The sequence below is a fragment of the Phyllostomus hastatus genome, unplaced genomic scaffold (genome assembly GCF_019186645.2).
Source record: "Phyllostomus hastatus isolate PE091 unplaced genomic scaffold, TTU_PhHast_1.1 phas_contig_159, whole genome shotgun sequence".
NCBI classification, from domain to species: domain Eukaryota; kingdom Metazoa; phylum Chordata; class Mammalia; order Chiroptera; family Phyllostomidae; genus Phyllostomus; species Phyllostomus hastatus.
The window spans coordinates 24,455,639-24,480,196 of NW_025333640.1; the positions used below are offsets into that span (position 1 = coordinate 24,455,639).

Here is a 24,558-nt window from a genome sequence, read left to right on the forward strand (position 1 = left end):
AATTTAATATGACTACTTCCATCTCTTCATGAACTTTATTATAACATATTTGTTATTGCTAATAATGAATTTTTATTGCTACACAGGGATTTGGTAAGTTAATCCAAAGTATGAAGAGATTTTATTATTTGCAAACCTATTAATTAATCAGTTCTGGATAAAAAGAGCTATAATAAGACCAGACTCATTCAAACTAATTTAGGAAGTTGAAATTTATCCTTGTGAAATTGAAGAAATGAGGATTGACTCATGAAATTAATCATATAAAGAGTTAGCCCAATCATAGTAACACAACAATAACCACAGTAACAGTAACTGCATTTATTGAAAGCTTATTATGTGCTGGGTGCTCTGCTAACTGCTTTGTAATCAAGTCCAATTTTATCCTTGCAATGACTCTGCGTGAGATATGTTATTATTATCTTCCACATCCTACATATGAAAAAACGAAGGTTTAGGACAACAAAATAAGGTTCATGAGCACATTGGAATTCAAGACCAAAATAGTGTGACTCAGAAAGAAGAGCTCTTAAAAGTCATTCTGTATGCTATAGATATGTATTTGCATATAAACAAAGCCTTAATTATTTTTTTAACTGAGTAGGAGCAGACCTTGACAACTCCTTAATGATTTTAGTAGTGATGTGAGCTTGGACATGTGAAAGATGCACGCTCATCCCGTTGTAAACAAAGAAACAAAGATTATTAACTGGATGGATTCTTAATGTCAAAGTGGTTTAATTTCCTGTGATTTTAAATTTATTTGTTGAACCGGCTGCTTCAGCACCTTAAATGATATTGAGGGCTCAGGACTGTCTGGCTTGGAGTCAGGGTGTCAACACACTTTCAGTGGATCAGTTCAGAATCCATGTGAAGTGGTTCTCTTTTGGTGGGTGCCTGTTTTCGCCCCTTTAATGCAACCCCAGGCCTTGTTCTGTTTAAGAACCTCAGGAACTGACTGTATGGGTTCACTGTGGCAGTACCTAGGTGAGCTGGGATCTACTCGCTAGCTCCAAGCAGGCCACTAGGGTCACCAGAGTGTATGTCAGCTCTTCCACAGCTCACAGGAAACAAGTGGCTTTTGGGGGTGGGGAAAACCAGAAACACTGATCAACAAGAGCCCGGCTAGAAAGAAACGGCTACCTTGGGAATTGAACTCCTCTGTCAAAGGCTGGTGTTTAGCTATGGAGGGGAAAATGGGAACAACTCTGTGAGCACATTAAATCACAAGTTTGCACGAGATTGCTGGCTTGAAATGAAAGTGTCTTAGTCCCTTCAGGCCATTATAAAAAATATAATCTGGGTGGTTTGTAAACAAGAGAAATTTATTTCTCACAATTCTGGAAACCTGAAAGTCCAAGGTCATGACATCAACAATTTGAAACCTAGTGAGGATCTGCTTTCTCATTAATGGATGTCTTCTCCCTGGTAGAAGGAACTACCTAGCTCTCTGGGGTCTCTTTTATGAGACCACTAATCTCAATCTTGAGAGCTCTACCCTCATGACATAATCACCTCCCAAAGGCCCCATCTCTTAATGCCATCACATTAAGCATTAGGTTTCGCCATATGAATCTTGGGGGAACATATATATTGAGTTCATAGTGGAAAGTGTGGGTCAAATGCAAATATTTTACTCGGTTAATCAATCAAATGTCAGAGGAGTCTCCAGTACTCACAGGGCGTGCATAGAATCTCGAAAAGAAGCAGATGTGTAGAAAAAAGCAGGCAGTGGTTCAGGAGGTCAGTATCTTTGTGAGTACTGACTGTGCAACTTTGTGGGTAATGGCTGTGCAACTTTGGAAGGCTCTTGGGCCCTTTCTGCCTGAAAGCTTTGCTGTCAAGACTAGGTCATCTCTAAGGTCTTGTCTAGAATGAAGGTGGGATGGTTTTTATAAAGTTACATCTTCACCAAAACCCAGTGACAGTCATGTCATATACTAATAAAGTATATTGACTATCCTGTGTCTGATACATGGCAATATTGTAATTCTAAGTAATTATAAGAGAAATTGAATTAGTCAAAAAAGAGGAGGTAAACAAGGACAAGTTGTGATCTCACTGTCTTTTCTCCAGAAAGTTAGTGGTCTGGTTAGAAACTCCCTCAAAGTAGGTTCAGATTTTGGTTGAAACTTGATGAAACCGACAATTTTAATTATTGAACCACTGTCTCTTCCAGGTAAGGACAGTGCCTCTTATGGCTTTGAACAGTGAAATGTATATGAATTGTTTTATGATTCATGTGTAACATAATGTTTCACTCTCTGCAAAGAATATGCACACTTCTTCAGAAGCATGTGCACAAAGTCTTGACAACTATTTTTGTTGAAAAGGAGAAAAAATCCACTAAGCCATTTCCTTAGGAATATGTAGAGAGCCCTAAATGTGGGGGGATACCATGGCAAATGTGGGAGGACGGGGAGAGTTGAGTTTGGTAATAATGTTGCCACTTGCCGTAGCTACGAGTGGGAGGAAGATGACAGAGAGCGAGGGGAGATGATGCTCTTTCCAGAATAACTGCAGAGGGACAGTCCCAATGCCCAGTGATGGAACACCTTTAGTAGGTGCTTCCTCCCCAAACCGAGGACTTTTAAGTTGGGCTAAGAGTCCAATTGCTCCTCTCCTTTCTTGCTATGGTCTCCCCCAGGCCTTGTCCCTCAGACTGTCATTGACCCCAAGTAACAGCTGCCTGGACCCCTGAGTCTACATGGTGAAAAGCAAGGGGGAAGTTTGTGAAGGAGTGACCCTCTCTTTTCCAAACTGCTTGCCTTATTTTGCATTTCCACCAGTGCTGCATGACGATTCCAGTAGCTCCACAGCCTCTCCAATATTGACTGTTACCAGTCTTTAATTTTAGCTATTCTGGTGGGTACGTAGTGGTATCTACTGTGATCTGAATGTTGGTGTCCCTCCTCCACAAATATGTGTGTTGAAATCCTAATCCCCCAAAGATAATGATGATATGAGGTGGGGTCTTTGAGGGGTGATTAGGTCATGACAGTGGAGCCCTCATGATGGGATTAGTGCTCCTATGAATGAGGCCCCATAAAGCTTTCTAGGTCCTTCCACCATGTAAAGGTACAGCTAGAAGTCTGCAACCTAGAAGAGGGTCCTCTCCTGACCGCGCTGGCCCCCTGATCTCAGACTTCCAGACATTGAGAACTGTGAGAAACAAAGTTCTGTTGTTTGTAAGTCTGTGGCATCTTGTAATAGCAGACCAGGTGGGCTTAATATCTCATTATGGTTTTGATTTGCTTCAAGATGGAGTTTTTAATTGCTTAAAATGGGAGTGGATGAAAAGAAGGTAGAAAAAAATCTTGATCCTAGGAGTACTAAAGGAGTTAGAGTTATAGAAATGGGGAGCATACTGGCCTGACCGAAAAGCTGATTTAAATGGGTAATACACAGGGTCTGGCAGAAATAATGCCACTGGGTGTGGTTGGGAGGGTATGTGAATGTCTCCCATGAGAGAGACAGCAATTTGAACATTTTTACCTACAATTTCATATGGTGTGCTTGAGTGTGATACTGTTATGTTATAGAATTACATGCTTATGATTTCATAATAAAAATTTGGTATAGATTACCAGCTCATAACAAAACAGTGTTATTTATGCTGGCCCCTGTGTTTTAATTTTACTGAGTTCAGGTTAAGAGGAGAAAGCCAAGAAACACTTTTAAATGTCACAATTAGCTAATAACAAAGGAAATATATGAGTAGGAAGTCTTAGACAAGGCTAAATGAGACTATGTATTCTATATAGGTGCTGTAATATTCCATATATAGCTCTAGAGAAAAAAGTAAATTAAAAATCAGAAAAATATAAATGAGATAAGTTATTATAATATTACTCATTTGTAGATATGTATATTTTTATATCAATGCTATTGCTATTTAATAAACCTATTTACAAGTTTTATTTTGAAGTTATAATTTAATCAACAAGTTTTAGGATAAAAAGTTTTGAATAAATGTACAGCCATATGAATGATTCATGAAATATAGAAACAGGAACAGACTTGTTCATAATTTTTTTGTGGCCAAAACATGTCATTGTGTCTTGTGTTTAGTAACATTTAAAAAATGTTTAGAACTATTTGAGATTTCAATTTTGTGTGCTTTTTTTTGACTTCCCTGAATTTTAGTAATGTAGGATAATCTAACTCTGATAAGCTGATGTTTTTTAAAGCAAAATATCACATTAAAGGAGCATTACATTAACTTGCTTTGTGTCCACATATAAGTTCCACTTACAAGATTCACTTTTTAATAATGTCCTCCAAGATTCATAACTGTCCCCAAATTTTAATATCATAGTTTCACCATATTTTGATTAAGAAAGTATATTAACAACCTTAAAAAAAGTTTCTCTCTTTCTCTTTTAGGTCCTGTATTAGAGATTACCAAGCAAGATTTTTTTCAGGAAGCAAAAAATCTCATTGCCCAACATTATGAGAAAATAAATGATGTTAGTGCTCTGCATTTATCTAACGTTATAGTTTTCAGGAAACTAATAACTATTTTTGTGTACTACAGTGATTGTTCCAAATGATTGTGTGAACCTTATCAGATTTTGAATAGAATAGAGAAAAAAGTGAAATCCTTCCTAGCTACAAGAATTGATTTCAGATTGTATTTAAAATTAAGATTTTTCAGCTATACAGATTATTTAATTATAAATATATACTTAATTTGCACACACAATTTTTAATATTATTCTTTTGATGAATTATGACAGAAATATTTGGATTAAATATCTTAAGTAAATATCTCTAGAAAATACACTGTGAGATGACGTTTCCTCTGTGCCCCTAGCATACCAGGCTTACCTGAGCTTCCTTCACATCGAGTGAGAACTGTTTGCCAGTCTGAATGCTCCTTGTGAGTAGTGGCTGCCTTTGTAGAATATCGCAGTGAAATTTTGGAGGACAGCTACAGAAGAGATGGGCAATTTGGGGAGCAGCAGCTATTGTGGCAAATGGGCCTTTGGGGAGACAGATGAGGAAGGAGGGGATCTTAGAATGATGTACTTTGTCCTACACTATCCTATTCTCTTTTGAATACTTTTTAAAACAATGCATTTTAAATAAAAAGTTTAAATATTTTTCAATGCTTACTATGGAGGGAGGGGGTTATAATTTTTACATATGTTGCTTTTGAATAGTCCTCCACTGGGAGACTGGCCATAGATCATTTTAATCTTGTAATCAACATTGTCGACATGGCTTAACTTTTTTCTCTGACCAAAAAACACTTTTAAATTATATTGATTAATTACTAGGTACATGGGATGAAAACTTCAGTCTTCAGAGTTAGAGGTGCCTTAGAACCCTGACCTATGTTTAGAGTTTAATAACAGAATAATATTCCATCTTTGGCTGCTTGCAAAACATGATACCTCCTTAATCTTATCTTGAATTGGCTACAGTTTGAATTTGTCTAAACCTTTCTTTGGGGGGAGAGGGAGAGGAGGGAGTTATACCTCTATCTATGAGCCAGAGAATGATTAGACTAGAATAAGTATAATTGTTTGGATAACTGCCTCTCAGGAACCTGGGACTATATTATTTTTATATTACTCAAGGTAGTAAAAAATAAGAAACATTTAAGTGATTGAAATGATCTGAAATACATGTCCAATTATTACAATACATGTCCAATACATGTCCAAGTATTTTTTTCTTGAGAATCTACCTACATGTGTGAACAGTCATTTATGGTTCAACAGAAAAAGAGTATTGGGGGTGTTAGCATATTATGGACATTTTAGAATTCTTCAAAGATGATTGAAAAGTAATTACATTATGATATGTCTAGCTGAAAACTTCTATTTTAAAGTAGACTTCAAAGCTGTATTTGGAAATATCACATTTGAGAAAAAAATAACTATTTTAAATTTACATTTTTCACAGTAGAATATAATAACCCTCATGGCCGTGAAGTGCCTTTTGAGAACCACATAGGAAAACATCTGCTTTATTTGAATACTGTCATATGCTTTATAGTAAATGTCTTCTATAGAAAGGTACCCTGCAAAATGTACTTAGTGGATATAAGTTTAATACTGTTTTAATACAATTTATTATATACTGTTGTTATATAATTAATATGGGAATTAAATTTAATTAAATTTATCTCTGTTTTATTCACAGAACAAAGTTCAAGGTAGTTCTATAAATGTTTTCAGAAATAAACACCAAAAACCAAAATCTGTCCAATTCCTACCTTTGGAGATAAAAAATAAGGAAACCCTTGATGTGGCCCAGGAATGCCAGACAGCACACAGACACACTGGTTTCCCCAAGGATGTTTCCAAAGGCGACCATCCTGAGGCGCCCCCACAACCCCCTTCTTTCAAGGAGCCACGCATGTTTAATGTAAAAGAGAAATTCATGGGATCTATAGATCTAATTGCAAAAGGTAAGTTTTGAGGGGAGCGAAGGAATTCAGGAAACCAACAGGCAAAACTGTTTGCTTCTGGTGTGCTTTTCTAATGGAATTTCCTTGTTCAGGCAAAAGCCCAAACTTTAAGTTTTAGCAATGAAAGGTAAGGAGGCTTGATTGAAAGAGCTGCTAACTCTGGGGCCACCCAAAATTGAGAAGAGAGCACCCTAACGGGGAAGAGGAACTTAGATGAACAAAACTGGCTATCTACTCCTCCAGCGGGGTGATCGATATTCCTTCTAGTACAAGTCCTCAGAGACCGGGCAGCTCCCTGTTAGTAGCGCAGTCAGAGGCATATGGCTTCGGTCTCTGTTGTTGAGTACGGTAGGCAGGGTAGGCCAACTGTGTGTGCCTGTGGTCCCCCAAACCCCTAAGAGGAGTTTTGGGAGTTACAGAGTTCACCTTTAAGACAAATTGTAGTAAAGTTTTATTCTCTATCAGGAACTTGGTAAGATAAAAACTGAAGGTCTATTTAAACAAAATGGCATTGTTTTCCTGAGACTAGTGGCTGGAATAAATGCACTCTTAAAACACATTTTTAGTTACAGCTTTTTGAAATTCATCTACATTTTTCTTTGTTACTGCTTATTTTGTTATTCATTCATTTGATTTTTTTTTTTCATTCAGTGCCTGTTCTGTGCCAGGCACTGTGCTGAGAGCTGGAGAAACAAAGGTTAAAAGGCTTAGTTAGAGAGTATTGGTGGGAATGCACACATAGGTCATCTCTTGTCTGACACTCAGACAACAGCTGTAACAGAGGTCAGTGCAAAGTGTTATGGAAACACGGAGGCATAACCAACCGAGTGCTAGAATGGAAGAGATCTCAGCAGAAATGGGTTTTAGGGAGAAGTTTGTTAGAGGATGGAAACAGGAGAGGCCATTTGGAGCAGTGACAATGAAATAAAACCCTAAAGGACAAAAGGATGTGATGTTTTGGGAAAGGAGAGCTGTGAGAAAAAGGAAGTTGAGAAGATGGGCGAGGCTAGAATTTGTAATAGATAACAGGGTCTAGGTAATATAACAGGGGGCTAAGACTGGAGCTTACCTGTAATGGAAACCCAATGGTGATTTTTAAAAAAATTTTATTTATTTTTTTAGAGAGGGAAGGGAGGGAGAGAGAGAGAGAGATAGAAACATCAATGTGCGGTTGCTGGGGGCTGTGGCCTGCAACCCAGGCATGTGCCCTGACTGGGAATCGAACCTGCGACACTTTGGTTCACAGCCCGCGCTCAATCCTCATTCCACTGAGCTACGCCAGCCAGGGCCCAATGGTGATTTTAAAGCTGGGGTTGGGGATGGAATGAGGCATGACCAAATCTGTCTGTTAGAAAAATCAAGCTGGAGAGGATGTGGTAGGGAGATCAGTGGGAGGCTGTTCAGGAAAGTGGTGCTCCATGTACAAGATGACAGGGGCCTAAATTAGGGCAGTAGGGAAGCATGAAGTGTGGCAGACGGATGCTACGGTCATGATTCTCCAAGTGCAGTCTTCAGTCCTGAGTGGTTCACCTTAACTGAAGGGTTCTTCAGTTAGATGAGTCTGAAAAAATACATTCACTTCTTGAAGACTCGTATTGAACATTAATACATGAAAAGCTTTGACAAATACTACAGAAAAGAAATCTGTCTATGGTTTTTAACCTGGCTCTCCACAATTCATCTAATTAAAGAATGCCTAAAGAAGAACGTTGAAGTTTCTAGCCTGGGATATTTATGTCATTACATTGAGATAGGAATTCAGAGGGAGGAGCCGATGTTGGTCAGATGGAGAAAGGGTCAGGGAGAATAATGAATTTAGTTTTAGACCTGTTAAGTAGACATGTATATGGAGATAATGATTAGACAGTTGGAAATGGAGATCTAGCACTTAAGGAGAGACAGGTAGGTGAAGATTGATCTTGGGGGTCACGCCATACTGAAATTGTGGGGTTCATGCATTTATTCAACCAACATCTATTTATTGTGTCAGCTATGCAGAAATAAAAGATAAGCTACTTGCCCTCAAGTAGTTGCAGTTTGACATAGTAATTTGTATGTGGTTGGATGAAGGAAGATAAATGGACAGTTACAACAGGGTGTTTCCAATACTGTAATAAACACTAGCTCTGGGCTTCTCTGGCTCCTCCTGACTTGGACACCCACAGAATGGGCTTAGCCCTGACCCATGAACACCCCAGGGAAGGGGGCATGAGAGCCGATGGGGAAATGTTTCCTCCTTTCTCCACCTGGCAGAAGGGTCTCAGTTACATTCTATAAAGCTCCTTAGAAGGTGTCAAGCATTTAAGCAACTAGTTTCCTGTAGTGAGGATCAACCACCCTCACCACCAAATTCTTAACATTAGTCTCCCTTCTTCGTGGTTTTGTCTTCCCATCATTCCTTCCTGTTCCCTAAGCTCACTTCCTTGAAATACTTTCTTTAAAATTTTTTGGTGACCAGTTGTCAGTACATGCTGAAAGAATGGGTATGGAGTGTGAAGGAAAAGATGATTCTTAACTTTACATTTGATGAACTGGAAGATAAGCTTCGTCACTCTTCAAGACAGGGAAGAGAGAGAGATATAGTTTTGCATGGGCTGAATCCCTGAGTTGAGATTTGGGCACATTGCATTTGAGATGCCTAGTACACATACAAATGAAAATGTCCAATAGCCAGTCTGTTATATAAGCATGGGCTAATAGAAAAGGTTGGAGTTATTAATGATCAACATTGGTCAATAGAAATATAATATGAGCCACCAATGTTGTCATTAAAAAATTTCTAGTGGCCACATTAAAAAAATAAAGACAAACAGGTAAAATCAATTTTAATAACAGATTTACTTAACCTAATAAATCCAAATATTATCATTTCATCAGTATAAAAGTTAATGAGATATTTTACATTTTTTTCATACTAAGTCTCCAAAATCCAGTGTGTACTTTAGATATTGGTATGACCACATTTCAGGTGCTCAATAGCTACAGTTGGTGAGTGGCTATTGTATAGCCACCCTAAACAGCACAAATGTAGATTTTATTTACAATTATAGGCTTAGATAAGATCATCTAGGAAGTAAATGTAGGTGGAGGAAAAGAATATCCAGACACTAAGTCCTGGGAGTTACCAACATTTAGAGGACAAGAAGAGAAGTACCCAGCAAAGGAGGAAGACAAAGAACAGCTAGGAGGGCAATAGGTGAAATATGTTCCCCATACTCAGATTGAGGAGGAGGAACACCTCAGACAGGAGCAAGGGAAGCTCATCCACTGTCCCAGGAGGAAGGCAGGGGCATGGGCACAGACGCAGGCCAGTGGGTAAATTAAGTGATGGGATTGCTTCTGTTGCTTCAGGGAAATTAGAAGTAGGTTCTCACTTGAGGATGGGATGGGAAGTATTGGAGTTTCAAGGAGCAAAGAGAAAAGTGAAATAACTGTGATCAGGGCAAGTGTGAAAGCACATGGACTATGAAGAGACAGTTTGCTATGAACATGAAGTCCCCCTTTTTTAGGAGAAGAGAGAAGTGGTTGGGGAATGTCAATAAGGCTCAAGGAAGAAACTGATTTTATCTTTAGCTATAGAGCATGGGAAGGGTTGAAGAAAAGGAACAGTTACTTCTTGAGAGAGCTGCCGAAAAAGCTGTATCCTTATGAAGATAAGATTGTTAGAACAAGAAGACAGGAATCACATAGAGAACAGAGCTCCAATATCAATTTAGCTGAGGAAAGATTTGAGGTGTTTTGGGGCACAGTGAAGAGTTTGGGCAGGTGATTCAAGAAAGGATGAAGAAGGTGAGACGATTAAGCAAAAAAAAATATACACACCCACACACATATAACACATAGACACAGACAACAGTGTGGTGATAGGCAGAAGGAAAAGGGGGTGGAGGGTAGGTAGGTGGAGGTAGGCAAAGGGGAGGAAATGTGGACAGAAAGAAATTTTGCTTGGGGTGATGGGTACATAGTGCAATGTGCAGACAATGTTTTTTTATGAGTTGTACACTTGAAACCTCTATGGTTTTGTGAACAAATGTCACTCCAATAAATTCAATATAAAAATAAATTTAAAAAAGAAAGGGTGAAAGGTTAAGGGTCTATGGAGATTGAGATGAACAGCAGAGAGAGTGAGAAGACTAGTTCTGAGGGTGTCTTAGAGAAGGTGGCTATTTCGTTCTAATGATAATTTCCTTTGGGGGACCATTGTCTTCAGCAGATTGCTATCTTGAGCCCAATGATGTTGGGAATGGGGATGTAAGAACTTGAGTAAGGCAAGTAAGAACTTGCCTTTTATGAAGGGCACAGGGAGGACAGTGGTCATCCCGCACATCCTACTGCAGGCTCTGTTGAAGTCAGAGACACGTTACTAGGGGCCTTTGCCTGTGTCCCACCAGACAGCCGTGAAGAGCTGATCTTAGAGTTTATATGTAAATTAAAATTGCAAACTTATTTCTCAAAGCTCTTATCTTAAAAAGCCTATATTAACTCTGTAACTTGAATTGATTTTTAAAAACATATTCTTAATATTCACTTCACTGTGAATGGAAGCATGATGTAAGATATCAGTGGCTTCTAGAACTAGATTAAAGTTTGTGAGATTAGAAAGAAAAGTGAGTCCTGTGTGTGTGGTACATGTATATACCTTTTGCTCTTGATGCGCCGACAAATTCAGGTGCATCAGATTCCATAAGTTGAACATTTTATGTGAGAACAGGCCAGACATTCCTTAAATGTGATCCAAAGAAATCAACTTTAAAAATACACTGTAACAATTATAATATCAAATATCTTTAGTAAATATTTTTTGGGGCTTGCATATAATACATAGCCATTTAGTTCCATTTTACTCCACGGAACTGAATCAGAAACAATATGAAATTATCTTCTCGTTGAGTACTGCTTAACCAGTTTCTATTGTCATGCTGCCATTCATTTATGATTCTTGATTAGAAATCACATGTAAAAATCAGTTTTTGTAACATATATTAAATATTAGTTTATAGGTACCATATGATAAATAGTACTCATCAACTCATGCATTTGCTTGGAAACAAAAAGTACGTAGGTCTTATTTCAATTTATTTACATGTGAAAACAGATTTTAATTACGCTCAGTGAGATTTCATTATATTCACGTCAAGCAAATACATTCAGGGTTAGTATTGGGTTGTTTCTTCACAGTTGGGGAAAGAGTAGATGTATGTATGTTCTTTAGTCTCCAAATAATAAATCTGTTCCTTTAAATATGAAATGAAGGCATCATGAATTTTAATAATGTTTTAGAATAACTACATGGCTAGAAAGCACTAGAAAAACCTATTGGAAAAATGACCCTGTTATGTTTATTTATTTTGTTCTCACAGGGGTGACAAGTTGCCAAACAGTTTTTTGATCAACAATGTTTACAAAATCTTCTATTTTATATTTTAATGAGTTTAAGTGTACATAAACTACTAACAAATATTAAAAGTATATTTTACTCATGCCCACAAAATTATTTGGAGAAATTTAAGACCAGGTTTCATAACAATTTATAAGAGACATGGAAACTAGAGGATTTTTAAAAAATAAAATGGAAAATTATATTGAATTTGGTATTACAAAGTAATTTGATTTTTGAAGCTTTAGAACTTGAAACCTACGAACCTTCCTCCATGTATAAAAACAGACTCTAACTGAGGAAGTTATAAAGAAGGGAACAAATTGGGGATAATGTTTTCGGAGACTGTCACACAGAGGATTTCGCAACCGCCTCTCTGCTTCTCTTAGTTTCTTCCTGGCTCAGATCGTTGTTTCTATTTCTTGTCAGCAATTATCGTTTGCTTGCCTATGCTCTTACAGAAAAAACCTAAAGGAATTTTAAAAATTAGCAAATGAATAGAATTATATATCTGAGTGACATATGTCTTGAACAGAGTCGTTGCTTCCCTATGTTTTTCTCTGTCTCTACCGACCTGGTGAGCTCTGAAACAGAAGGATGCAGGGTGGGGACGCAAGGAGAGGCGTCTCATTGCTTCTGTAGTAACATGGCTTACTCCACTGAAGTGGCCCCCGCGGTCATTGACTTTTAATAAATGTGTGTATTTTAATGAAAATCATTAAAATATTATAAAGGATTTAGAGACAATTGAAAGGCATTCTTTTAACCGTCTCCTTTCTATTAACTCTGTTATTATCCAAGAGAACAACTTTAGGGAATAACAGAAATTTTAGGATTAGACAGAGGTTTGTCCAAACTTGCAGAGCTTTTCTGATTGGGTCCATTCACTGTGCTTTGCATTTGACCAGGAACACAGGCAGAGAGGAGTTAAGGGGCTAATGGAAGAGTTTACAGTGGGCTAGGGTCCTCTAGGTCATTTGTACATAAGTTTATGTATGAGGCAATAATATCACCTTCTCCAAGAAAATAAAATAAGTGCCTTTGCTTCCTAGAAATGGTTTTCCATGGGTAGTGAAAAGCTTCTTCAGCAGACATTTGCTGTTTTTGGCTTCTTGGTATCCTTTAACTTTACCTCCGGGAATAGTCCCCTGGTCTGGTTTGGGAGAAACACTCTTCCCACTTAAACTGTGTGCAGTGTGGGGAGGGCTGTCACCCCAGCCTCCAGCTCCAGGCGGGGCATGTGACTCAGGCATAGCCGAAGGCAAGAGCTTGTTCTCCTGGCCACAGCCATGAGGTGGAGGGGTAGGGCTTCGACCAGCAACAATGATGTGAGCTGGGAGGCACCAAAGAACTCAGCTTGGAATTTTGGAATAAAGTCAACACTTAAGTGTGAACTAAATGATGCAAAGAAATCAAGTCCTGAGGACGCTGTTTAAACCTCAGACCCAAGATCTGCTGAACAAAAACTTTACCTGCACGTTCCAGTTTAGGTGAATCTGTGAAATGCCCGCTTTTGAGAAGGCAGGATGGTTTATTGGCTCAAAACACGGGAGTTCAACTCCCTAGATTAAAATACCAGCTGTGTTACTCATTAGTTTCTTCTATGTCTTGAAAATAATTTGGCTTTCTATTGGTTTTCTCTGGTAGTCTGATGGGAACACTGTAGAAGACATTTTGCTCAGTGTGTCATTTTGACACCTTGATTATGGACTTCTGACTTCCAAAACTGTAAGAGGACACATTTCTGATATTTGAAGCCATCAAGGTTTTGGCAATTTGTTATGACGGGCATAGAAAACTAATAAAGTGTACTTCCAAAAGTGAGTTTCAGTTGTAGACATCATGCAAAAAATATTTTTCCTTGTGTAATGAGTGCAAAAGCGTCATCAATAGGGTAATTGTTTAACTTCCATTCCCTCATTCATATATTTATTCAGCAGCTGTAGTAAGCTCCTGCTTGAACTGGATGCTACTTACCATGGTCCTTGCCCTCATGGAACTTGAAGTTTAGTAGAAATTCTCTCTCTCTCTCTCTCTCTTGCTCTCTCTCGCTCTCTTTCTCTCTCCACCTCCCTCTCCTCTCTCTGTGTGTCTCTCTCCTGGGGGACCAGGTTTATAATAAATAACTGCCTTTTTCCTTCTGAGTTTGGAACCGATTGAATTGAGAAATAAGACACAGGAATTGTGCAAATGAGATTAAAATGTTCGTTTTGTTACAGAAAAAGCTGATGAGAGCATATTGCTCTGGAAAAGTAGCCATGTGGCTTGTTAAGCCTCTTCCAGCATTAAACTCATTCTCTCCGTGGCAGGCAGAACTCGCTAGCAGCGGTGCCCCTCGCCCGCCTTCTGCACAGCGCAGCACCGCCCTGTCACTAAACTTCGTCCTGCAGAGGAGACTGACTTGCTTGTTTCCTGGTGGCTGGCATCCTGGAGACCCTCCAGAGGGACTAAGCCCGGCCTGACTCTTTTCATCAGTGTGAGGAAAGAGGTGGGGTAAGGCAGGCCTTTCATGCTCACAAACCATAAGCATGAACCTTTCTATCTGTCCCTCCCTGCCTCCTCCATTTCTCTTGTATCCCGAAGTAAGAGGAAGGATAAATATGTGAATGCCCCAGTGATACAAATTCCTATCAGAGGCCACTGAGAGTAGATGTTACAAACTGCTTGCAGGGCTTGCCTATAGTCTGAGGTTTATATACATTTTGGAGGATTTGGAAAAGGAACAGCCATAAACTGGGTATGAAGGTAACTCAATCTTTTACTGAGTGGCATGTAATTTCCTCCTAGCAACGCAAGACAGCCCAGGACATTACCAAATGTGCAAGCCCTGGAACATTTCTTCCTCTCAGTGATTCACGTGTAGCCAAGGGCCCCGTGATTGTTTTTCTCCTACAATGTGGAAGTTGGTTGGCCCCAACCACTAGCATTCATATTAATTTAACCTTTTTTCAGGCACAGATAATGATCATGATATGCTAATCAGTAAATCAAGTAAACATCATTTGAAAAATTTAAGGCTACAGATCTTATTAAGATCTTAGTTGTCATTCTGAGACAATACATTTCTGAGTTTGGTATGTTTATATAAAAGAGATAAGTGAGACTAAGTTAATTGGCTTCTCTTTTTACTTTTTAAAAATGGAGTTTTTTAAAAATTGACTAACATAAGCTATAGAATGTTGCTAAGATAGTAACCTCATTTTCAGTGAGGGAAATTCGGTAGTCATTTTGAGACTACATTATTAATGTGCTCTCCTTAACTTGTCCTTTTCCTCGGGCCTTAACCTGACTTAGTCTTTAAATAAAGTTATGCCAGAGTGACTTTTGTAAAATGTGAATCCTACAGTCTTTCCCCCCCTAAAATCCCTCAGTGTTTCCCCAGGGCTTACGGGATAAAGGAGGTGACATTATGTGTTTTATGCATCTCAACTATAAATATTAAAAATATTGACTAACCATTATAAGAGAAATACTGAATTATCTTTCAAGTCTTTTTATGGAAAATGTAAAATTTTTGTTGCATGCAGAGGTGACCAAAGAGTATATAGCCAAATACATAGAAAAATGTATTATAGAAGTGGTTCTGGTAGTTACTTAATAAAAACATTATCACTTCTATGGATTATGTAATATGATTTTTTGTCAGTTTTTTTAGAATTTGTCATTTGTGGTGACAATACTCTCTAATTCTAAATATTCACATTCACATTTCATTTTCTATTTATGCTTTCATAGACTCTTCTCTAGTGTTGCACCACAATATTTATGAGTTTTTGTCCCCAGAATGCCTTTCACAGATAGAGAGGCAAAGTTTGAGGCAGGAAGTCAGAAGTTACTGTTCGATGTAGACATAGTGAGGTGGTGACTTGGGTTAGGGTGATGGCTAGTATTTAAGTTTTGGGTTTTTCTAAAGGGAGAATCATCAACAGGGTTTGCTGATGAGCTGGTTATTGAATGTTATTAAAAAAAAGAGAGGAGTCAAAGGTGATCAATTCATCAGCAAATCCTGTTGAATATTACACTTCTAAACCAAATTCAAAACCTAAGTCCTTTTGACCCAAGTTATTGAGGGTGAAGTCTCCACTGACCAAGATGGGGATACGCATGGGAGGGGCAGATAGGACTCAGGACCAGGAGCTGAGCTGTCATCATGGGAAGTCTGAGGTCAGACACCATGGTGGAGATACCGAGTAGTAAGTTGGTATCTGGGTTTGCGATTCATGGTAGAGGACTAAGTTCAGGTGTCACCTTGGGATACCTCAGCTTATAGATAGTATGTAATACCTAGAGGCTGTCTGAGATGGCCACAGGAGTTAGAAAAGTCCAAGAACTAAGCCATGGAGCATTTAGAGGTCAGGGAAATGAGGAGACACTAGCAAAGATGACTGAGAAAGGAGCAGCAAATGAGGAAGGAAAAGCAAAGCAAAACCCAAAAGATGAGCTGGAAACTGAGTGAAGAACATATTTCAAGGATGAGAGAGTGATCGATCAAGTGTGTCAGATTCTGCTTATAGATCAAATTAGGATTGAATATTGACATTGAACTTAGCAATCTGAAGGCCAGTAGGACCTCCATACCTACTGTTTTGGTAGAGTGGTCAATTCTAAAGAGAATGGGAAGAGAGGAATTAGACAAGCATGAGAACTACTTTGAGGCGTTATATGGAAGAGCACAGAAACTGGGTGCCTGTTGAAGGAGGTGAGATCAGGGAGAGTAGTTTTCTTTCCTTTGTTTGAAGATGGAGGAAATGACATTTCTGATCACAATGATCAAGAGACGAGGAAAAAGAATCACTAATAAAGGGCAGAGAAGGGAGAATTGTGGAGGAACAAAGACCTTAAGATGAGAGTGGATGAGAAGTGTACGAGTAGCACGGTTGGCCTATGATTGCAATGTGGACTATTTTCACCTTCACTGATGAGAGGGCACACAGAGTGTATGCATACAGACGCGGCCGGTAGGGCAGCTTTGGCGGTCTCTTGCTTGCTTTCATTTTCTTAGTGAGATAGAAAGCAAGGATATCAGCTGAATGTAAGCTGTGGGGAGAGAGACTGGAGGTCTGGAGTAGAAAATATGAAGTAGAGAGGGGAGAGTGAATAGACCAAGGAGTTGCATTGTGATTAATGATAGCATTAAGGTCCACGTGGGTTCATGTTTGTAAAGTATGAAATGAGAGCCAATTATTTTTTTGTTTCTTTGTTTTCCTCATCACATTAATCATGCAAACATCACAGAATAGGTGGAGACTTAGATTCAACTAGGGTTTTGTGTTTTCTCAAATGAAGATGACAGAATGGGGGAGGGACATGCAGTTGAGAGTCATGAGAGAGGGTGATCACGGGGACTGGCTTCAGAACTGAAGCTGGCTAAGATGTGAAGCTGCAGGCAGGAGTGGAAAGGTGGTGGTATTGATGAGTTATTGATAAGTCCCGGTAATAGGCAAAGGTAGTGGGGATTGGGAATAACCTGACAAAGTAAAGGTGGCGTTTAGAGAGTAAAAGGCTTCAATTTGAGCTCATCAAGTAGCCGTGATGGGCAGTGAAGAGGACCAGGGTGTGAACTTGGTCACAAATGGCTCCTCCAGGGGAGACAATTGTTTCCTTTAGAGTTTACAACCTGTACTTCAGCCAGGCAGATACTCAATAAATAGTTCTGAATGAATTCAGAATAAAAGTTGACTATCAGAATGGAGGGAAGGTGATGAAAGTAGATCACTCTGAGTCAATTTTTAATTAACAACTGTATCTGTCTTTATACATTTGTGGTGTGCACAGGACAAAGCCCACTCAGGCTAACTTAAGTAAAGGGAACATATTGTGAGTTTCAGACCTCACTAAACGCAAAGAGCAGGAACATAAAATACAGCTGGATCTCATAAGAACTGCAAAGCCACCAGGAACGGAGGCTGCCCTCTCAGTCTTTCGATGACCACTTGTCACGGGCACACTGCTGTTCTTCCAGATAGGTCCCTCCTCCTCATCTTACACACAGACCAACACGGTCACCTCCAGTTGTAAGTCAACACGGACATTCGACTTCACATATCTAACTCATTTTCTCAGTGTTTGTATTTCTGGCAGAGGAATATGATGGGCCTAGGATGGGTTAGGTGACCCCAAAGCCACAGCCAGGACAGAAGTGATGGCAATAAGGGACCATTATGGCCATTTCCACCCATCCTCTCAGCAGTCTATAGATGAGAGTTGTATGGGAGAGGGGCCACATGGGATGGGCAACCCCAAATAAGTCATATTTTTGTGAGGAAGCGGATCAGGTAGAAAATGTAAGCAAAAATATTTTTGCTTGTGTAAGAAAAACATATTTTAGCTTCTATAATTCTATCTTTTCTTTCAGTAGAAGTTCAGTAGAAGACAATCCTGTTATCAACTGATTATTTTGTTAGTTACCACTACTCTTAGCAAAACTTTATGCATATCTTTATAAACATATCCCTATTTTCTCTGATGAAGCCACTTATTTTTATTCTGACTTAGTCAATTAATTTGTACCAGAACATGCCAGGATAAGTTATTTTTCAGGCCAAATATTTAAAAAATTAAAAACCTCTTCATAGCTCTCTACTACAGAGGCTCTGTAAGGACAGCTTGAGCAGCAACTCCCCAAGACTTCAGCCGTCTTCCAAGGCGAGCACACAGTGTTCTTACTGACACTTTAGAGGGGCTCTAGGTCCCCCTACTATTTGTAGCTCCAAGAGCATCTCCCAGCATTGATCTACATTGCCTGCTAGTGGGTAGGGACCTTATCTTGTTTGCGCCTGTATGTGCCTAAACAGCAGAATGAGGGGTTCGTTTGGAACCTGAAAGGTGTTTTACAAATAATTGTTGAATAATGAAATTAAGAGGGTGTGAGTGTAAATATGTGTGTGTGTGTGTGTGTGGTGTGTGGTATGGGGGGTATGTGTGTGTGTGTTATTAACCATATCTAAGCAAGCCTGGTGGTTTTTCAAACTATTCCGTGTACCACTGAGTGGATATTTCTGTTATAAGGCACTGCTCCCTGTGTTATACCTTAAGAAGACCTAGTGTGTATGCGTGTCTCTCTGTGTGTGTGTGTGAAATGTGACAGTTACTGTACGGAATAAAGAGATCAATTGTGATTACCGTCTGGTGTAAAACAGCTGTAGCCTGAGCCGTTCAGTGCCCAGGGGGGTTATTCATTTCTCGGGCTGGCGTGGGCACCTCCAAGAGGATTCTGTCATAGCATGTGTGTCCTGGCGTTCCCTCCGAATCCTGGGGAATGTGGAGCCAAGGATCTGTTAGTGCCTCCAGTGTGCAGTGTGTGACACGGATCAGGCCTCTCCGAGCTGGCGCTGCTCTGCGGCAGCCCGAGAACCAGGAAAACAAGCCACTGCCAGATCGGTCTGGTTTTGTTCCCAGTGCACTTAATGAATCAAAACATTTCTTTAGGGATATTTAAAATTTTTATTTAGTTATTCTAGAAGTTCAGTGAGTACTGTGACTATACTTAGGTTGGATCAAGAAACATGCATCATGTAGTAGAGACATTCATGAATACGTGTAATGTGTGACCATTACAAGTTTAGTGGACTCTTAACTTGTAAGTACTTCCCATGGGATTCAGTGGTTGGTAGTTTCTACTCAAGTTCTTGGTTTCTGGCTATGCTAAGCCACTAAGTGTGGCCTTTAAGTAGAATTCAAAAATAGTTGGGATACCTGGTTGTAGCTCTGTAAATAAATGACCTTTGCTCTTTCATTTCTCAGTGAAAGTTTGGAAATCTCTATATATTTCTACACACTGATTTGTGGTTTAAGGATACTGAAAATGCTTCCACTGTTCTTCTGTTGCAAGCCAATTAATGGAGAATAGGAGAGAGGAGCAAAAAAAAAAGCATGTATTGAACATCTAATACTTATTAGGCCTTATAGAAAGCCATGCATTATGTAAAGCCATGCAGTTTTGCAAAGTCCTGCAAGATAGTCTTATTATTAGTTGCGTTCTACAGATAAGAAAACTCAGCTCAGAGAGATGTATCCAAGCTGCTGTCACGGAGAGTAATGGCGGAACCAGGATGTGAGGCCTTCCTGATGCTAAGGCTGGCACTCTTTCCCCTCATCACTGTACTCCCTCCTTTTCCCCCAGTGGCACTGGGAGCGATTCAGGGCTCTCGGAGAACTCAGGGTGTTCCAAATGCTCTGGGAGTGTGGCAGTGCTGCTACATCTTTTCCTAAATTATTGTATACATTGAACAAGTCGCTTTTCTTCTCTGTGACTGCGGTTGCCACATAAAACCGATCTAATCCTCCCTGCTTGTGAAGGCGATTCTATTTTCATGAAGAACTATGATCTTTCAGGAAAAAAAGGTGTTATTTAAAGCACACAACCTTCTTCTTAGGTAATAATGAGAATGCTGCCAGTGCCATTGATGTCCTGCAGCAAATGAGTGCTTTCCTGGTTCTTCCAAAGCTGTTCCCAGGGGCAGTGTCGTTTTCAGTAGGTCCTCAGAGCGGTGCCCTGTGGATGAAGACAGAGCTTGCCAGGGAGTGGTGACAGCCAGGTCATTCAGCTCGGATTGCTGGTGCAGATCAATCCTGAAATATTCGATTATTGCTACTGCTTGCACGCTGCTGTCTGCCCAGAGCCGCGATTTTAGATGCATCTTGGAAATTTCAACAGAAAAGAAATGGCATCTGGCTATTGTGCTATGGCTTGAAGAGATCAAGAAATCCCAGGAAACAAATATATTTTTGGCTAGTGTTACACAGATATTTTAGAGATTAGAATTTGCAGTGAGCTTGGGCAGTTGCTTTTTCCAGGTCTTTTTATTGTCAAAATGGTGACCATTCTTCCATCTGCCCAGAAAATCCTTTCTGATAATGCCACATTCACTAATGGGAGTACAGTTGTTTCCTTGAGTGGGAGGAGCAGCAAGACTATGGGAAAGAATAGAGTTTCTGTAAAAGAGTTGAAGACGTGATTACTTTGCTGGGCCCGCAGTAATGAATTGCTCCAAATGGCCACAAAGATGTTTTCAGTGTTCCTGCACAGTTTCTTAAATAAAGTGGTTATGTGAGTTGTTTGGACTTAGCAATAACACTATGTGTTTACAATCTAGGGCCCAATGCTAAAATGACCAGACCTTGGGTTTATACTACCCAAGGCATTTTTTTGCCAAGCTTTAACATGAAGCCTGATATTTTTTATGAAGCCTGATTTTTAACTTGTGCATAGGCTTTTACCTTGTTGAAAGAAAAAGAAAAATCACAATAGCCGGAGCCCCAATTTGCTCAAATCTGCCTTTCGAAGCTGATTTTATTTAGTTATAGGCATAATTACATTTTGAAAACATTTTGCGGCATCATCAGTTACATCAAATGAGTGTGCGAATTTTCTCATCATTTATTTCTTGCACAGATTTTAATTGTCCAGATCTACAGATTCGGGGCATTCCTCCCCTTGAAAAAGGAATGTTTTTCAGGTGTTGATCTGCATGATAGCTAGAGGTTTCATTCCTTTTGTAGCTGTCCTTCATGGTTTGTTTTGTTTTTTCTTTTTCTTTTTCCTTGAAACTGGAGTGAATTTCACATCTCCATAGACTGGTTTCTGACCATGAGGAAATATTTGCACTGTTTAAAGGAGCAGCTTCTGTGGCTGCAGAGGGCGGGAAACAGGAAGACCTTGGGGTTGTGAGAACATGCACGAACGTAGCCCAGAACCAGGGTCTGTGCGTGTACAGTAATGGGAGTCTAATAGCTGTGTCACTCAATAAACTCGCTGCGTCTGCTAGAAGGAGAACCTGAGGTTTAGACACTAAGGTAAAAATTTAAGGTCTAGTTCCCTTGCTGCAGGATCCTGGCCAAATTCTGTCACATATTGATCCTCAGTTTCCTGTTCTGTTTAAACGGTGACGATGAAAATACATGCTGACTCTGTTGCTGGAGGACCAAGTGAGATTTCTGTGTGAAAACATAATGTAAACTATAAAGTACTCAGCACGTTTTTAAGGACTTATGGGGAGACTTGTGAGAATGTGTATGCTACTATAGAAAGCTGATGGTTGTCTGTCAGTGCAAAGCAGTTATGAAGTGCGTTTCCAAGAAGAAAATTTGCTGGGAAATATGAGTGGGCTGGGTGTGCCCTCTCCCTTCCTTTACTTCCCTTTGGTCAGCGGATCATATTCAAGTATTACACTTGGTAGGGAATCCAAAGGTTAGTTTGATACATTTACCTGGTGGTTATCTAAAAACTAATGTTCTCGTTTTATGTAAATGTGTTCCAACTACATTGGTGCCCTAGTGCATCCTCTGGTTTTAGAGTTTTGTGTATCATGTGGTTTTTAAAGAGTTAATAAAAACTTAACTACTTCATCAACTGCTGTGTCGTTGGCAGCAAATACACTGGGAAACCGGGTTCTCAGCAGAAGTGTCTTACTTAGGAGTGGGGCTGGCGTCTGCCCTCTGTTCACCTTGGTCTCCGCTTCTGCCATGAGTCACAAAACTGGTCAGCTTTGCAGCCCCGGGCTTTGTGATTGGCTCCAAACGAGTCAGATTCCTGTTCTGCCTGGTGGTGAAGACCGTTGGCAGGTCCATGGAGATAAACAACAGAAGACGTGCCAAACCCGTGTGAGGACAAACAGCATATCCTGGTTTGGAGAGCGTCCGTTGTCCTTCACGTAGGCGTAGTTTTATTTCAGGCAAGGGAAAACTCTCTCCCAATGCAAGGTGAGAGAAAGTGTGTCAAGGTGTCTGAGAACTTTTCCCTGAGACAAATAGTGGTATGAAATGTGAGGAAAGCTAAGAGCTGGTGAGAACGCAAAGAAAGAAATAATCATTTACAAATAGCTGTTTACCTCACTCGGAAATGATCCTCATCAGGAATTTGCATTTCTTTAAAGTCTTTCTGTTAGTGATAATATCCCTATCCCTATTTCTCAAAAGGCAATTATCACATACAATGGCTTATAATAGAAGTGTTATTGTTTTCCCGGTGTTCAGCATGTAAGATTTTTATTGGTGCGCTTACTTTTTTTTCCTAAGCACCTGCAATTATATTTACATTCTGACGAAATATAGTGAAGGTGGCACTTAAATCTCCCAAGTTTCTGTCTATGATCCTAAGCAATTTTACAGTCTTTTCAGCTCTGTTTTCTGTAACATTTCATATGCAATTAAGGCCTGGTAGTATCGTTTGTAAAGTTTCTAGAAACAATATATTTTGGGTTTTGGTGCTACATGACATAATAACTTGCTTTTATCTATTTTCTTTTTTTATTGTTATTCAATTACAGTTGTCGCTATTTTCCCCCAGTACTCTCCCCTGCCCTACCCACCTCCCCCATCCAATCCCCCCACTGTTGTCTTTGTCCGTGGGTCCTTTATACATGCTTTCAATTAGTGTGGCAGATCTAGGATTAGCTCAGTATCAGAACCTTAGTAGTGAGGCCATGAGATCTTAGCTTTAACATGGGGGAGTTCTGACGGTGTGAGGAAAGGAGGAAGAGGGAGAGGTGCTGGCATCTGTCACTGGTCGTGCTGAGTGGTTGGTAGGAGGGGATGTTGATGGAAGTGCGGTGAATTGCCTAGCAGATGACAATTTGTGAGACACAGGAAGAGGAAGATCACAAACATGCCCCAGATTCTTTTCTTGGCTCTAGGTGAAAATACTCTATTCTACTAAGCACAGGTAATGACCTTACCTTAGATGTCTACTAACAATAGGTAATGAAATATATGTGATACCCTAATTAGCATTTATACAACAATCATACATTTACTAAGTATCTTCACAGGGTCTGTGAAGGGTCTGGAATTCCCGCACACACACCCCCACCACCATTTGCAAGCTAAAAAGTTAGACTGCCACATTCTCGGGGTGCGGGTAGAAGGCACGGAATCAGGACAAGGACTTTGTTATTCTCAGTATAGCATGCAGGCTGAGCTTTATGTCCCTGTCAGTTCCTCTTGCCCCCAAGTCCCATGGGGCCATACGGAGAGGTTCTGGTGGCTGCTGTGCTTCTGGTGGGTTTGTGTTATTGCTAAGAGATGTGACCTTGGGGAATCTATGGCTTTTAGAGTAAGCGTGTTCTTTGTCCCAGGAAAGGCATTAACTCATTCCTCAAGGTTGTTTGCTGGGAATACAACCCTGAGAAACAGACTGGGTAAAGAGCAAAGAGCGGGCAGGGCCCGGCATCCTTGGCACCCAATACAATTTTCAGGAGTGCTCAGGACCCATGGTGGATTGCCTCTCTCAACACTAAGGGACTCATGACAATTGTCTAACAAACCACAAGTGTCTGTGTATCCATACGTGTAATATGCATAAATTCTGTGCACTCATATTCATAGTTTCTAAGCATTATTATTCCTTCTCAGCACATGAAGAGTTTGAGGCTCAATGTGTTGAAACAAGAAACTAAAAGCACAAATAAATGGCACAACAGGCACCACGACACACTGTTTCAAACTCATGGTCTAATGTTGTTACCATTGAACTGTCTTGCGTCACTGCTGAAGAATTTTCAGGCCGTGCTGGGTCTGTTTTAGTGAGGGCTTTTCCATTATTCTATTTAGTGCTTCGTCCATTTCAGGAAATGAGCACTCCTTTTGCTCATCTATTGCCATGTTTTGATTTTATTGGTCTAGCATGTTCCTACATCTCTTCCTCCATTTAGCGTAGATAAATCTGTTTATTTCTAAAGATCTGCAGCTTTCAGAGTTCTAGGAAACAGGCTCAAAACAGTGAAATTGTGTGTTATCATAGAACTGCAGAGTTGTAGAGATA

General features: G+C 39.8%; 1 protein-coding gene across 1 annotated transcript in view; it reads left to right on the plus strand.

Moving 5' to 3' along the window:
* Positions 1–24,558, plus strand: part of IQCM (IQ motif containing M) — a 258,218-nt gene that overhangs the window by 19,605 nt on the left and 214,055 nt on the right. Inside the window, exons 3-4 of the mRNA XM_045831415.1 lie at positions 4,387–4,469; positions 6,154–6,421. Coding sequence (XP_045687371.1) covers positions 4,387–4,469; positions 6,154–6,421 — 351 coding nt within the window. The remainder of the gene's footprint in view (positions 1–4,386; positions 4,470–6,153; positions 6,422–24,558) is intronic.